This window comes from Maniola jurtina, chromosome 8, assembly GCF_905333055.1.
Source record: "Maniola jurtina chromosome 8, ilManJurt1.1, whole genome shotgun sequence".
NCBI classification, from domain to species: Eukaryota; Metazoa; Arthropoda; class Insecta; order Lepidoptera; family Nymphalidae; genus Maniola; species Maniola jurtina.
In genome coordinates this window covers 11308307-11325933 of record NC_060036.1, presented here as the reverse complement: position 1 = coordinate 11325933, position 17627 = coordinate 11308307, and the positions used below count along the sequence as shown (strand labels likewise).

General features: G+C 39.1%; 2 protein-coding genes across 2 annotated transcripts in view; both read right to left on the bottom strand.

The window, feature by feature from the left end:
• LOC123867426 overlaps positions 1-17627 on the bottom strand; it is a 212647-nt gene that overhangs the window by 192944 nt on the left and 2076 nt on the right. The gene's annotated exons all lie outside the window — the stretch shown is intronic.
• Positions 13713-17513, bottom strand: LOC123867455. The gene is made up of 3 exons (XM_045909500.1): positions 17357-17513; positions 16043-17000; positions 13713-14225 (listed from the first exon to the last, which is right to left on the bottom strand). Exons 1-2 carry the CDS (start codon positions 17478-17480, stop codon positions 16048-16050), a joined length of 1077 nt encoding a protein of 358 aa, XP_045765456.1. The 5' UTR covers positions 17481-17513; the 3' UTR covers positions 13713-14225; positions 16043-16047.

The window sequence follows — 17627 nt, the reverse complement described above, 5'->3', positions numbered from 1 at the left end:
CACGAATCAACACTATTAAAGTCGGACGAACAAATGTTTTTAAGGGTGTACCTAATTAGTATGTAAATCGATGTAGGGTGGCTATTATTTTGTTATAATTATAACAAAACTGAGATTTTTTCAAATTTTATAAAACAGTTTAGACTATACCACCTGTCCTATCATTATGGATTTATCTTTGTCTTATTTTCAATTATAAGAATGATAAATCAAATATAAAGTAATAAACTATCCTGTAAAGATCTTTTAACATGTAACAGAATAGATTCTACTTATAAGCCAAGGAGCTTAGAAACTATACAATATGGAGTCGTGGTAGACAGTTGATGGCAAAGAAAACCTTAATCTGTTTACCTACCAAGTACCATGTAATCCTGACGTAGGGTTTACGAGAACGAGACCCTGACGACACAAATAATGAAGCTGAAAAAGTGCACCCACAACATAATCGTATTGTACATTTTGAATAGTGTTTGTGTTAACAAGGAACACTTCTGTGCAGCGGGTTGTTTTATAAGAAAAACACAAGAGAATGGGGTCATATCGCAAGTAAACTAAAGAGGTTGTTAAGTGCTCCTTTAACTTAAAGCGGAATTTACATTACGAAATTAGTTTCACGACACTAATTTCATCATCAATTGCACGTGTAAACGTCTAATTTCGTAATACATGCATTATGAAACTAGACGTTTACATGTGCACTTGACCGGACACGTGCTTTAACCCCCGACCCAAAAAAGAGGGGTGTTATAAGTTTGACGTGTGTATCTGTGTATCTGTCTGTGGCATCGTAGCTCCTTAACTAATGAACCGATTTTAATTTAGTTTTTTTTGTTTGAAAGGTGGCTTGATCGAGAGTGTTCTTAGCTGTAATCCAAGAAAATCGGTTCAGCCGTTAGAAGGTTATCATCTCTTTTCTAGTTACTGTAACCTTCACTTGTCGGGAGTGTTATAAATTTTTAATTTACACTTGTAACATTTGAGTGTTGAATTATACTATATATAGCTCGATTACCACTCACTGACTCACTCATTGACATAATTGTTCTCCTAGAAAGAGAAGGAAAATGATATAATGATGTAGGGGAGATGTGTTTGGATTTGGGAACCCTCTGGGGAAAAATTATGACTTTTCGGAAAAACAAGATGGCGGCCGACGTGATTTTTGCAGCTCCGTTGTTTTCCAACCGATTTCGTTGAATTTTGCAAACTTTAAAGAAAGTAGTAAACGATTAATGGGAAATGTCGAAAAAATTTAAAAAACAAGATGGCGGCCGAGTCGTAGCGTTTTCAAATTTTTGATTTTTCGGCCCCGAACCGCGGCGCCACAGATCCGAAACGGGAAATTGAAACTAATAATTTTTTTCTGGTTTCGTCTACGATTATCCTGAATTTTGACGGAATGGGAGTGGTTTTTAAAAATTCAAGATGGCGGCTGTCGTGGCGGCCATTATGTTAGAGGTACGAAAAAACGCAATTTTAAAAGTTAAATATCTCAAAGTTGGCAACATCGGAGCGATTCGGCTTCTATCAAGCGATTGTACGTATAGGCTCGAGGTATAGATTGGAGGAAAAAAAATACCCCATTTTTTGGGGAAATTTCAAGATTTTCGGGAAATTGTAAAATATCGAAATACGGGCTTTTTGAAAAATCTGAGTATGAGCGATTACGTGTTTTGCTCGTACTAATGACATTTGGGTATTTTTGTCGCCGGAGACTGGCAACACTGGAATTTATCATAGTAAAAGTTATTTTCGACGTGGTCTTTTTTTAGGGGCGATCGTTTCGCGTGGGTGCGAGCGAGAGGAGAGATTGAAACGTCATCGGGAGCGGTATATCCTGTAGTTAATGGGAAAGTTGTAAAATTATCGAATTTGATTCTGCAAAAAAAGTTGGTGGCCATTTTGTATTTTCTTCAAATTTTCCGAAATTTTGATCATGTTTTTGAGGCAGTTGGCAACATTTTGGAAAGTCGATATGTATCAATCGATTGTGTGACTCAACCAGCAGTATCGAAATATGTAAACAGTGTTGCCACATTTGGGGAAATTTTCGAGATTTTCCCCAAAAACTCCTCCTGTAAAATTTTGTATGAAAATATTTTTTTTCACTGATGGTTTCGTATAGAAAACAAAAAAAAAATCGAGGAAAAATTTGGAAATAGCTGATGATAGAGGATGTCGGAGACGGGTGAAGGGTCCGCTCAAGGTATTGAAGATAGGTGGGGGGTGCTCGACCAAATGTCATTAATGACGTCATCCAATTGCCAAAAAGCTGAAAAAAAATTCAAAATGGCGAAGAAAAAATGGCCGCCATACAAATTTTGCCGGTCTCCAGCTCGGAGGGTATCAAAGATGGAAGTGTGGTTTCTTGGCAAAAGAGGATCAGGATCCAAAGGTCTACTCGATGAACAGAAAAAAAATTCAAAATGGCGGAATTTAATTTTCCATACATTTTGTATGGCGAATATTGAATGTCACATTCTCCTAGAAAGAGACAGAAAACGATACATTGATGTATGGGAGATATGTTTGGATGCGCAATATGAGTAGGGGAAAATTATGACATTTCAGAAAAACAAGATGGCGGCCTATATGATTTTTGCAACTCTTTTGTTTTCCAACCGATTTCGTTGAAACTCGCAATCTTTGAAGAACGTAGTAAACGATTAATAGAAAAAGTGGAAAATTTTGGAAAAACAAGATGGCCGCCGTACAAATTTCGTCGGTGTCTATCTCGGAGGCTATAAAAGATGGAAGAGTGGTTTCTTCGCAAAAGATGATCAGGGTCCGGAGGTCTACTCAATGGAACAAACTCTGCATGCTCGCGGACCACTTTAGGGTGCTGATTTTGATAACGACATTTATTTTGAAATCCAAGATGGCGGTCATGCATTTTTTAAGAAAAAAATCGATATGGGTGTCGTTTTATGGTGTTTTTGGGGTGAATTTTGAATCTTAATAAATAAATTCATTTTAATACTTATCAACCTAACCACGTCACGCGAGCTGCTTTAGCAGCTCGCGCACCGAGCAAAACACTAGTTTATTCTATATAATTAAACATCATCTGTAATATTAAAACCTTTGATTTGATCAGCTATCCAGAAGGAAAACACTAAATGAACATTTTGGTTTTATCTAAAGCTTTTAAGTACCATGGCTATACCTGAGAACCTTTAAAGAACAAAGTGAAAATACCATCTTCAAGTTACGGCTGGCTTTAACGCGAGAGCTCGTTACAAGGAACAAAGCCGGGCTACATCAAACAACTTGGGTACTTATTTCTTTTACTGCGATACCGTTTATTTGATTCGGGATCTGCAGAACTTAGAACATCACACTGTTATAAGTACGTATAATAATCGTCTCAAAAAAGAAAACACTAAGTGAACATTTTGGTTTTATCTAAAGCTTTTAAACCATACCTGAGAATCTTTTGATACAAAGTGAAAATACCATCTTCAAGTTACGTTACAAGGAACAAAGCCGAGCTACATCAAACAACTTGGGTACTTATTTCTTTTACTGCGATACCGTTTATTTGATTCGGGATCTTCAGAACTTAGAACATCCAACTGTTATAAGTACGTATAATAATCGTCTCAAAAAAGAAAACAGTAAGTGAACATTTTGGTTTTATCTAAAGCTTTTAAACCATACCTGAGAATCTTTTGATACAAAGTGAAAATGCCATCTTCAAGTTACGGCTGGCTTTAACACGGGAGCTCGTTACAAGGAACAAAGCCGAGCAACATCAAACAACTTGGGTACTTATTTCTTTTATTGCGATCACGTTTATTTGATTCGGGATGTTCAGAACTTTGTGCTTCATTTTTTTTCTAATAAGGGCCTCTTTCTTGGGTTACTTTTAATTGACGAAGAGAGATATCGTTGTTTTGTGACGCAGCTGTCTAGACTTGGGAGTGCTAACTACTTTAACTTATGTACTTTATACACGAATGCCCAAAGAAGGAGTGTAATCTTAGAATAGGAATGAAATATTTTTTAGTTAAATAAACTTTTACAAGTATGGTACTTACTTTGAATGGTCAAATGCATAGCTACCACCTGTTTAGAAATGCCTTGCCTACCGAGAAAAACCAGCAAGAAACTATGTGAGTTTCTTTATTTCACCATAGTATGACGTCATTTTGAAATGTAAAAACATAATTTCCTTCAATCATTTTTTGTTCATTTAAATAAGATACACATGACGACAGACATGAGAAGCATGCAGTCGGGTTTCTTAAAAACTTTATAAATTGATACCTTGATACCATATTGATACTTGTTGTCTTTATGAAATAGGAACAAGCACGTCTGAAAAAATCTAGAAACTGCTGCAAATATCTAGATTTTTTAAAGTACTTACTTAAGTAAGTAGTTTTAATCTGAACATTAGTTAATTTTTCTATAAGATTTTTTTTTCTTTAAATCTGGCTTTACTCTGATTAGCCAATGTCAAGTTTGTGATATTTTCAAGTTATTGAATTTATACAAGTATGGACTCCGTCTGCGCCGGCGCCCGCCGAAATACGCGCGGCGCCCCTTTAGAGCGCTTCCCAGTCAGTTCCACCACTAAAAAACACCAACTAACTCAAAAACCAGCCACTCTTAACAAAAAAAACACTCCAAACAAGCACAACACGCGCGCCAGCAAACGCCATCACAGACGAAGTCCTTCTATAAGATTTGTTATATAAAGCATGTGGATCATTAATCATCTACAATTTCCAAACACGCAATAATTTATTTTTTATTTGTTATTTTTGAAAAAAAATCCATTTCGTTGGAAAAATTTGAAAATAAAAATTCTCAGCATGAAGTTAGAGTATATTTCAGAAAAACATGCAACAATAATCCCTTACTCTGCGCGAATAACGTTAATCCTCGGTGGATTTCAAAAGCTTTCTCGGTGGGCTTTAAAAGCGATTTGAAAATCTTTTTTCCAACTTTTTCCAGGTCAATTTACTGCGAGGTCCGGTTAAGCGTATTATCCAGGGCCATTATCCCCACTCCGCTGTAGGACTAGATATCTCGACCTCATCCTGTATGCTAGGCCGATTAGCTGCACGTCTATCACTGTTCAGTTCTTTTCTATAGCCCTCTTTTCTATACTTTTGTGTGACTTTGAAAGATTGCTTTTGGTTTGATGCCAAGAATCTACTGACCCAACCTATATTTAGATAATAATAACTTGAAGTAAGTTGAAAGTGCTAAGGCATGTCTTCAGGACCACAAATGACTGATGGACCCGTATGCTACTAGAATGGAGACTATGTATTGGCGGACAAACATTGAAAGACAACCATCCCGTTGGCCCGAGGACATCACATAGTTTCCGAGAAAAACTTGGAGTAGGCTCTCCCAAAAGTGGGAAGAACGGCGTACGCGAGGAGGCCTATGTCCAACATTATGTATAAATAGAGCTAACAAAGAACATTATATAGCTAGTCTATAAATTTTTAGTCTAAAAAAACGTCCTGATGATCATCGCGACTCCATCGCCGTCGCGTCGAAATAGGTTCCAAATTCCCTGGGAATCTTCGATTTTCCGGTATAAAAAATAGACGTCTTGCGTCCGTCTCCAGTATACAAACTATCTCTGTACCTAGAGAGACTACAACTACTTTCGTTACTAATGAAACTTAAGCAAGTCTTTTAACTTAACTAAAACTAAATTAACTTATAATAGATCGAAGATAAATGAATTGATCGGTATGAAATCAATTTCTAAAAATCGCTCAAGTGCGAGTCAGACTCGCACTTGACGCTGACAGACAGACAGATGGACCGACAGCGGAGGTTATAGTACCTAATAGGGTTCCGTTGGCACCATTCAGGTACGGAACTCTAGAAATCAACTCTCCTCTCGTACTGTTCGCTACGAACCGGTAATACGTGCGAATAGTAAACAGGAATCGCGGTCCGACTCTCCCCCGCCTGATTATTATGATTCAATTACATGGAAATGCGTAACGCTCGCAATCGAGGGGCCGAGTAACTACACTGCATTTTAAACCTATAGAAAAACCGGTCAAGTTCGTGTCGGGATACGGATAGCAAAGGGTTCCGTAGTCATGCTAATAGTTGACGTAATTGGTTTTTTCATCATGTTCAACTTATCGCTGGCTTTTGGACTGCCTCTCTGACGCAATGGTAGGTGCTGTGGTCGTATAAGGATCTCACGGGTTCGATTGCCAACAGGGGTAGTTTCGGAATTTATAATTTTTAAAATGGTCACAGGTCTGGTCTGATGGGAGGCTACGGCTGTGGCTAGTTACCACCCTACCGGCAAAGCCGTGCCGCCAAGCGATATAGCTTTCAAGTACGATGCCGTGTAGAAATCGAATATGGGTTATGGGTTTAATAAAACTACCTTACCGACTACCAGTTACTTACCACCTTACACTGCATCATCACTTACCACTAAGTGAAATCACGTTCACCGTTAAAGGAATATTTAATTGCTTAAAGCGCACATAACTCCGAAAATTTAGTTAGCGTACATTTTCAATCAATGCAGGAGATTGGGGGGAGAGAAGGGGATTTATAATATAAAGTATTTCTTATTTGACAACGTAACCCTAAAAAGTATCTGCAACGATAGGGGCATTGTATCTATCAGACACGGTCTCGATCACGGACGCACGATCAACTGGCTCCAAACAATATTCCGTGTTGAGAAATGACGAAACGGGAACCTTTCGTGAGAGTTTGTTAGACGTGTATCCCACAGTCGACTGTCTAGTCTGTCTGTCTGTTCTTTACTGCCAACTGGAGAATAGACTAGACTAGTCGATTAAATCAGGATACAGTGTGATCCATTACACCAGAATAGGATAGAGTATGAAAAGCGCAATCCCTTCCTACCTACATGCTGACGTCTGACACCACTGGCCTCTACCAGAGCGAACTAAAGTGAGAGAACTATTTGGTTTGATCCTGAATCGACGATATGTCAAATATTAGGCTATGGGGACGTAAAATCGAAGAAAAATAGGGCTTCTTTAGGGCTTTTTCCATTCCATCAGCCTGTCCACAGCTAGGCCTTTTCAAGAGCGCGCCACCGCTCCCTTTAGGCACAAGGGCTATCTGACGTTTTGTTAGAAGTAAAATATGTTAGTGATGAGACATCTCCCAATATAGTCCAACACGAAGACCATTTGAAACAAAGTCTCGGTTATAATTCCCGGAACGCTTGGTAGGGCGCTTCGATTCGGTACAAAAATCTGTCATTTTGTATAGTACACCTCTTCCAGCATAGTGTAATGTCCATTTTCAGTGCCACTCTCACTGTTGACTCTCACGACAAAAGCAAGACGTGATAATCCACAGCTTTCGTGCTCTTTAAAATTTATCTACGGCGCGTTCGGCTACGCGTTATGTATTTTACTAAAACTAACTAAAACATAAACAGAGAAAGAACGCGCACATGGATACTATTATCTCTTGAAAAGATTTCTACCAGAAGCCCTAGAATGTGAGAAAATAAGCGTTAATTTAGCTTTAGTTTGTTACTTTTGTTGAAATCGGTTTTAAATTAAATAAATTGGATTTGGATTCGATTTTTTTACGCGGCGAGTCATCTGACCTTCGCCGGCAGAATTAATTAGCTTGTGGCCAGAATGAAATACTTACAGCATGTTTGATAAATCATATAAAATGATAAAATATGAGGTATGGTATACCCTTGTAGTACCCAATAACGCCATAGATTCTTTCTTTGTCTGCTACTAGACTAACGTTCAAACGGTTCAAGTGAAGTTTTTCACGAGTTCATTTCCACGATCAGCTGTTTGCAGGGTTGTCACGCCATTGATATCACGCCACGAAGCTCATTTCTTGGCTCAGCTACACGTCATCGGTCCTAACCTCAGCTTGCCAGGATGTTACGGATATTATGTAGCACCTTGTATACTAATTTTCCTTTGATTTAACACCGACTAGGTGATAATAATGACTAGCTATTTCTAAGAAACGTGTAATTCATTTGATAGGTATAAATATTGTAGCTGAATTCTATGTCATTCAAGGCCAGACGATTTTTAGCTTCACTTTACCATGCCAGAAAAACATCGTGAAGAAACCAGCAAGCCTAAAAGTTCTCCGTGATGTTCTCAAAGGTTCACACACCTTTGAGAATATTATGAAGTCTGCCAATCCGCACTTGGTCAGCGTGGTGGAGGGTGGACTATGGCTTACCCCTTTTCATTGTAAAAGGAGACTCTTAGAGCCTGTAGTGGCCCAGCGATCAGATACGATGATAAAGACTTTACCGCGTAAGCAAAACCGCGGGCGCAAGCTAGTAGACAGGTACCTGTGTATTTCTGATGATATATCTTCTATCTATTATAGGAGTAGTAGCTTTTTAACTAACCATATTTATTCAAAGACGCCTCGGAAGTTTTATACCGAGTAGTGAGTACCTAATTCCGGTTTGGAGAACATGTCAGCCCACACAGTTTCTAGTTCATTTGGTAACTACTTGATACATTCTATCAACTTTTTAGCCAACGACCAAAAAAGAGGAGGCTCTCGATTCGTAGGTTATTTTTTTAAAGTTACCTTTGCGATTTACATTGTAAAACATTGAAATAGTAGGTACATAGAGATCGTAGTTTATACTTTTTGCAAAGTTTATTTCGAGACTGTATGATGCCCTCTACTTTATATATATAGGTTTAGGTTTTTAAAAATCCCGTGGGAACTTAATTTTTCGGGATAAAAGTAGCCTAGGTCAATTTTTTTTCGTATAAAATGTAGCCTATGTTACCCGGACCTTTACGACGAATCGATTGACACCTCATTCATCAAAATCGGCCCAGTAGTTTAGGCGCTACGGTGGAACACACAGAGTCTGGATACAAACATACACACACACATACATACACACACACATACATACACACATACATACATAGACTGCTAAAATCATAACCCTTTCTTTTAGCTTTGCCGCAGTCGGGTAAAAATAGATGCCCACAAATTCATCCATGTGAAATTAAGTTTTTTACTAATCCCGTGGGAACTCTTTGATTTTCTGGGGCAAAAAGTAGCCTATGTCGGTCCTCGGGAAGTACCTAAGCTATCACTGTACTAAATTTCGTAACAGTGGGTACACAGATGGGATGAAAAGCTAGCAGGGTGCTACACATAGGCTACTTTTTATCCCGGAAAATCAATGAGTTCCAACGGGATTTTTAAAAACCCACCACTTCCACGGGAACGAAGTCGCGGGCATCTGCTAGTATTTTACAACTGTCAAATGAATTATCCTACTAAGTATATTTTTTTAGTGCCTCCTGAAACACAGTTTTCACTTCATCAGGAGGCAGGTCCTCACTCTGTTTGTAAACACTGTTTTGTAAAGTTAATAAAGATTTATTTATTTATACGTGTGAAGTCTGGCATCCGCTCTTGGCCAGCGTCGCGGACTATGGCTTAAAATCCCTCTAATTCTGAGAGTCGACCCGTATTCAGTACTGGACCGGCGATGGGTTGATGATTATTCTATAAGCAATCTAATTGCGGAGTTGATTGTATGCGCGTGGCATTGCGATGATCACGGCGGCATCAGTTGCATAACAAGCGTCCAGCTAACGGGACAATGGCGCGCGCTGGGCGCCCCACAGCCTCCATCTACTCTGTATCGGCCCAGGCTCGCCTTTACAGCTACTTCGACCGGTCATTTGCATCTGCCCAATTTTGCTCACTACCCATCCATACTAATTATTATTACTAGATGATGCACGCGACTTTGTCCGCGTCGATTTAGGTTTTTGAAAAATCCTGCGGGAACTCTTTGATTTTCCGGGATAAAAAGTTGACTATGTCAGTTTTCGGATGGGCTTTCAAGAATCCCGGGGGAACTCTTTGATTTTCCAGGATGTAAGCTAACTCTCAACCCATCAAAATCGGTTAAACTGTTGGGCCGTGAAAAGCTAGTTATTCAATGGACATTTATGACATATCTACGCAAATATATAAGTCTAGTCATGTATCTACGTCCAATTTTAATCCGAGGCACATCCGAAATATTCGCACGGATGACGGACAGAACTCGGATTACATACCTCTATGACTACCTCGGAACGCATTATTTTCACGGATTCGGATCGGATGCAGTACTTAATCGCTCTTAGTCTATGGTCCCACCATGTTGCAATTGAGAGAATGGAGAAGTACCTACTATAGTTGTTGAAGTCACACTGCTGAAGTCGCGGTTGTCGCCGTTGCGCTTTTCAGTCTCCCGTGAGTTCAATATTATGTCCATTGTCCAACTAATCTAATATATCTAAACTAATTCAATTCCAAAAATTCTCGGTGCCGTCCGATTAAATAGAAATGAGGACATTCCAGCGCGTAGCGTGAACTATCGCGTCATTGGAATGGAATTTTCGACCCCCGACTTGGTCGGGATGATGGCAGATTACCGTCTCTCGAAGTAATTTGTGCGGATTTGTGGTCAACCTTCGTTAAGTAAAATATGCGAACCGGTTGACTAGGTCGATTTTATTAAACTAGGTACTTAAGTATATTAGGTTTTTATTTAAAAAAAACACATAAAAGCCTTGACAGCCCTCCACTGCGCCAAAATCGAACCTGGGACTTACCACTAATAAAGCGTTGTGGTCTTAATAGTGGGTGGTCCCGGGTTCGATTACCGGCAGGGGTTTGGAATTTTATAATTTCTAAATTTCGTAAAATAAACGTTTAATCTTATGGCGCTAATCACACATTACAAGACGAGACAGTACTCTAGCAAAAAGAAATAAACATTCTTTCTTATTTTCGACCTATATGAGTATGTAGTCCGATCGAAAGAGAGTAAAATCCGACGCGTAGCTTGAACTAATGCGTTTTTGCCTGTGGGATAGATTAGTGTTGTGCAACTATCGATAGTCTGACCATCGATAGTTGACCTCGTAAGTTCAGGATATGGATAGTAGGTGCGATCGACAGTATTGCCATGCTTCCATCCATCCAGATATCCATACTATTATTATTATAGCGAAAGTAGTGTCCGTCTGTCTGCTACGTTTTCACGGCTCAATTGATGAATGCTGCTTTAATGGTACAGAGTTAGGTTACATCCCGGGGACGGACATAGGCTACTTTTTACCCGGAAAAGCAGTTCCCACGGGATTTTTAAAAACCTAAAACCACGAAGACGGAGTCGCTGGCATCATCTAGTTGCTCATAAAGCGCTATCGATACTATCGATAGTATGGACACGTTGCAGTAGTTACTATTTCATTATCGACAGAGTATCGATATTGGACTATCGATAGGCGATACTAGGATAGATTCCTCGATCCCTAAACTGGCGTACGGCTGCCAGATTATCGTTTCTTGGGAGCAATCTGTACGGATTTGCGGTCGACTTTCGCTAAGTAACATAGGTACGTAATAATTGATTGCCTGTCCTTAAGGTCGCCCGTCTTACGCGCTTCTCCATACAAACGTAATACGCCTATTATTATTTATACTATTGCTTTTTGTTCAAGATCCAAAGCGAGATATTGATTTATCATTCCATTATCTATACCCTTAAAACAATAAATTATATGTGAAACCTTCTATTATAGAACAATGTGTGCTCGGAAAATTGGCACATTTTTAGCGATCAATCTCCTATGTATCTCCCTCAAGCTACTCGAAAGTGCATTGTGCTGGTCTGGCACTACTAAAAGCTACCAAGGAAATATCTCTATTTTAAGTCAAATGAGGCAACTTCTTGCGTAAATTAACCATGCAAGAAACTTTACAAAATCGTAAAACTATTGAGCCAAACTTTACTTAATAATAATTTCAAATACCTTTAATTTTATTAATTACTTAATCAATATTTTTTAACAAACTAAAACCATAGTTTGTATAAAATAACGTAAGTTATACCAAACATTTATTACCAATATGTTCGCGCAGATTTCATTCCAGTAAGTTTAATCTTCTTTGTACACTTGCTATCGGCACTTGAGTGAGGGTTCTGACAGTGTTATCAACTTACAATAGCAGGTGCGCGAATATAAGCTATTAACTAGTAATTAAATAAAAGCAATGGATTTATGCACAAAAATATCTTTAATTTTAATAAACATGACTAAGTATTGAGAAAAACAAATAAAATCAATTTAAAGCTCCCTTTAGTTAGTTTATAATTATTAAGTAATGCCTGACCAGTAAAATAAGAATACTTGCTGTAGAATGTGGCCTACATTTGCATTTTTCATTGCAACAATCAGTCATACATTTGTAACTATAACTTACAAGTTCCCATGATTATTTGCAATATGGTGAGTTTTTAGAGTTCCTTACCCAATTTTTTTTTCTTAAAAAATAAAGTTATAAAGTTATCAGTTTTAGACCATTTTTGTGATGCATCTAGTTTAACTAACTAGTTTAGTTTTTGAGATAGCCTATCTCAAAAACTAAACTAGTTAGGAATATGAAGTTTCGGTACCATATTCGGTACCATTATGTACCATATTATACTGTATTTAAACACTAAATACTGAAAACAACAAATTATAAAATAGTTTTTCTTTCATGGTTTACTGTGATGTTCTAGCTCGGAAAGAAATATTTCATACACCCAAAATAATATCATGTTCATAATAATAAGTGATCAAACGAACTTCCAAGTGAAGTTCGATCATTATTATATGAGTTGCTTCATTAGAATATATGATTTTATACACTGTAGTTTCCCTATTTACTCGGTAACCTCGCACAATTTTTAAAGATTTTTTTTTTTTTAAAACAATTCAAAACTAGTTTCCGATACATTCTCCCCCACTCCGCCATCTTGGCCTGAGCTCATTATTTTAGAGTATGTAGTGTAACATGTACAAAACTTTCTATTATTTGGGATAAGCCATGCACGGGAGGGAGGGAGATCATATATTCTAATGAAGCAACTCATATAATAATGATCGAACTTCACTTGGAAGTTCGTTTGATCACTTATTATATATTCTTTGCTTCATTATTCATATATGATTTTATACACTGTAGATGTTCAGAGGAGAAAGTTTTGGAATTAAAAGTAGGTATAATCTGTTATTGTTTTATTTATGATACAAATCAACTTAGTATGTAAGTATTTTAATAATCACATGTAATTACCCACCTAGTTCTTATTAATCTAAGTAACTAGTTCACTGTTCTAATCAACCATTAATCAATTAATTAATTCGTATATTAGTTTATTGATTGCGTAAACAAACTGATCGGGCGAATTCTCCTTCGTCCAGGATAATTCTGTTGTAGAATCGAGCAAATGAGTCAGAGGAGCTAGTCCAGCCTGCGGTTTTACGGATAGTTTCGATATTGACGCCAGCAGAGCTCGCGGCCGAAGTAGACGCGTGGCGCGTACTGTGCGCACCGAATACCCCGACGTCTACACCACTCTCTGACAGCACTTGCTTTATCCACCTGCTGATGGATTGCGTCGTAGCAGGTTTATGTGGCCGCTTATGTGTCAACAGTAGCGTATCTGTTCCCTCAGGTCTTATATTTCTAGTTTTAGAAATGTAATCTGAGAGAACGGTAGCTGGGCAAATACTTACATTTTCTCTGAAGTATGGCAGGCACAAAACTGGTTGATTCCTACCAGGAGCAGACGTCTTTATAAGGTCTGTTATCATTATCTTGACGCCGTTCTCGGAAAACCTGATATTGTCGAGCTTAATGAGAGACAGCGTTTGTACCCTGTGAGCGGTACACAGTGCTAAACAGACTACGAGTTTTTTCGTGATTTTTTCGAGGGAAAGCTCGGTATTAGGAAACCATGTTGAAATAAGGTTTAAAACAACTTGAGGATCCCAAGTGCTCGAATATTTGGATTGCACAGGCCTCGATTTGTATGCACCTTTAAGAAGGCGCTTCACACACTCATCAGAGCCGATGTTATTACCTATAAATGCTGACAAAGCAGAACGGTGAGAATTTAAACTGCCATACGCACAACCATTATTAAATTGTGTTGTTAGGAATGTAAGTATGAATTTTTTCGAGGGTTCGAACACGTCAACGTTGTTCTCGACGCAATATTGCCACCACAGCTTAAGCGAAGTGTTATACTGTTTAACAGTACTGTCAGAGAGCGAAGCTAACATCAGTGTAGACGATGCAGGACAGGCGCCTTTTCGGATGAACGACTGCCGCAGAGCCTCGCGACAGCCAGGGTAAGGCGCTTGTGCAAGGGATGATGATCTCTGAAATGAGATTGCAAGAGGTTTTTATTGGGATTTAAATAATGCACATCTGACACTATTAAGCTTTGCAGTAGTGGGAACCACGGCTGCGAAGGCCAGTGAGGATATACCAGTATACCGTCTGCTTTATCATCAATGATTTTCCTAAGGCATTTAAGTATTAGCGAAAATGGTGGAAAGGCGTAAAAATATTCTGCATGCCAGTTCACCGTGAATGCGTCGACGGATACCGCATCAGGGTCTGGTTTCCATGAGACAAATCTGGAACACTTCGCATTGTCACGTGATGCGAATAAATCTATTTCTGGTTGGCCAAAATATTGTGTGATATCATGGAAAGCCTCGTCAGAAAGTGACCATTCGGTATCCGGATTGATTACTCTGGAGGCGGCGTCTGCGCAGTTTTCTTTGGTATTCACATACGATGCGAATATCCAAAGTCCGCGTTGTTCACACCATTTCCAAAGCACTCTAGCTAAATCGTTGAGGTGGGGATATTGTATGCCCCCCATACGGTTCACATAGCTTATTGCGGTTGTGTTATCTATGCGTAGTAATATTGCACAGTCAGTTACATCGCTAGCAAACGACTTCAAGCCCAGAAAAGCGGCCATTAATTCCAGGTAATTGATATGGTTCGCTTTCTCTGTGGCTTTCCATCTGCCACTAACTTGGTTATTTTTACATACAGCCCCCCAGCCTGTTCTAGACGCATCGGAATAGATTTCGAGTTTGAAGTTAGGTTGCCTTATAAAATTGGATGTAGTATCAATATTTAAAGACCACCAGTTTAAATCATTTAATATAACATTCGACAGCTTGATTTTTGCTTCGTAATTACCATACTTACGCAGGGCTAGGTATTTCTGCCGCTCTAAAATCTTGGTATACATCCATGCATACTTAGCTGCCGGGCAAGCTGCAACTAAAACTCCGATAAGATGAGCAAATTCACGAATAGAACAGGCTGGTAAACTAGTAAACTTTGCAACCAACTCGGCGATTTTAAAACGCTTATCGGTGGGAAGGTATATGCTAAGACTTTTGGTGTCATATACAAAACCTAGGAACTTGCAAGATTGTTGCGGCGTTAAATTGCTCTTATCGTAATTGACGACGAATCCTAGACAATGCAATATCTTTAACGTTTCGTTAACGTTATTTAAGCATTGATCATATGTGTCACTGATACACAAAATGTCATCTAAGTAACATACCGACTGAAAGCCACGATTTCTAAGATAAGCCAACACTTCCCTCATGATCTTAGTAAATACACGTGGGGCCACTGATAAGCCAAACGGGAGGCCATTAAAGCCGTACGTATATGTTTTAGATGAATTATGAGGCTTAAAATGAAATCTTAAATACTTGCGGTCCGAAGACCGGACAGGTACGAGAAAATATGCATCTTTAAGATCTATGGTGGCTAAGTATCCACCACGTGGAATTAATTTACATACAGTCCGATAATCTTCCATTTTGAAGTGATCATTAGCGATAAATTTATTTAGGGGTTTTAAATTTAATATAAAACGTTTGTCACCGTTAGGCTTCGGAGTAAGAAATATCTTAGATATGAATTGATCTTTTGTCCCCTTGCACTCAGATATAGCTCCTATTGCTATTAATTTATTAATTGCTTCAAGCATTTCTAAGTTTTCAGAATGTGAAAAGCTATTTTGAGGTATTATAGACTGATTTACTACAGTTCGAAATGGTATAGCATAACCGTGTTTAACCCAATCTAGTACAACACTATTATTAGTTATTTTTAACCAACAATCATAAAAATGAGTAAGTCGGCCTGTATGTACCTGTGCTAATGGTGATTCTGCGCTGGGGCAGGGGGCTTCCCCTGAGATGCAGCTCGCTGCGGCTGCTGCGCTGACGCTGTGTAAGGCCGGCGAGTTCCCGAGGTCGTTGGCCTCCTGCTGTAACCGCCGCGCCCCCCCCTGTTCGCCGGGTACCGAGGCGGCGCGTGCCAGTTTCCCTGGTAGGAAGATGATCGAGAGCCGGACGGCTGGGCAGTGGTTTTTTGGGGTTTAGCAGGTTTTTTGATTGAAAGACCCTGCTTCTCGATGGCTTTGGCGGCTTTTATCTTCTCCGATAGCTTCGAGCCAAACAATGAGTCATCTCGTTCAGATTCGTTAACCAACTGTAAGAACGATTTATCTAAACTGGGGCTTATCAGTTTTATTCTACCTTGGGTCGCTAAGTAGTGCGAATCACAAAGCAATCTGCAACCGTTGCTTAAATGTTTCATTGCTTGGACCTTGTTATCGCTCTTTAAGAGCAAATCAACGCCTCTGTTGATGGCGGTGATTCCCGAACCCAGCTGTTGTTGCGATGCAGTGAGCGTCTTATCGCGATTACGAACCATGTCCGGTATCGCGGCCGAAATCTCTGCGTTTAGTTTAGGCGCCTGTAGAAGTCTACAGTTATCTGGAATTAGGTATTCTTTTAATAATTTGTCCTTGTTTTCCTTGGGCATACCTTTCCGAAGTAAAGGTAGCCACAATTTTGATAAACTGTCGTGAATTTTTTCTCCGTAGTCGGGTGAGTCGGACGTGGACTCCCCAAGGGCATCCAGTAATTCTGGGTCCAAATCTGGCAAATCACTAGCGGGGGCTTCCTCGTGAAGGTCAGGCCCAGCCCCGCCCTCATTTTGGTCGGGGTTATCGTTAGATAACGGCTCCGCCTCTTGTGTGATTTCTGGGGCAGCTAATGCTGACTCCGGGATCGCGTCACAGTTTTGTCCATGATCTCCGGTATCTAAAATTACAATTAGCAATTTTATTTATGAAAATAAAAACTTGTGGGTAGAATGAAAAAGATAAAACTTCGAAAAAGAATTATCTTTTAGGAGGTCGCAGAGGAACGTTACATCTATTTTAGAATGTACGTATTTTCTGCTTAGGTCATCGTTGGAGACTCGCAGTCAACCCCGATGCCTCGTTGGTCATAACGATTTGATAATATCTAGTTTTGGGGTATGTCAAAGTTATTGACTCGCAGTCAATCCCAGTGCATTCCAAAACTTATGTTCACTTTCACTTCACTAAAAGGTACTTAGTACTTTTGTAAAGGTACTTTTGACACAATAATAACAAAAAAAACACTTTACTAACCTTCTTCGTCCGACGACGATTCAATCGGAGAAATAATTCTCCGCCTTCTTTTCTCTTTTTCTTCGATTTTCCTTATTTTTCTTTCGTATTTCTCAATTTGAGACTGCGCACTTCTTTTCGGCATGATGCTCGGAAGGCGCGTGCGATCGTTACCGCGCACAAAAAAGGAATGAGCTCAGGCCAAGATGGCGGAGTGGGGGAGAATGTATCGGAAACTAGTTTTGAATTGTTTTAAAAAAAAAAAAATCTTTAAAAATTGTGCGAGGTTACC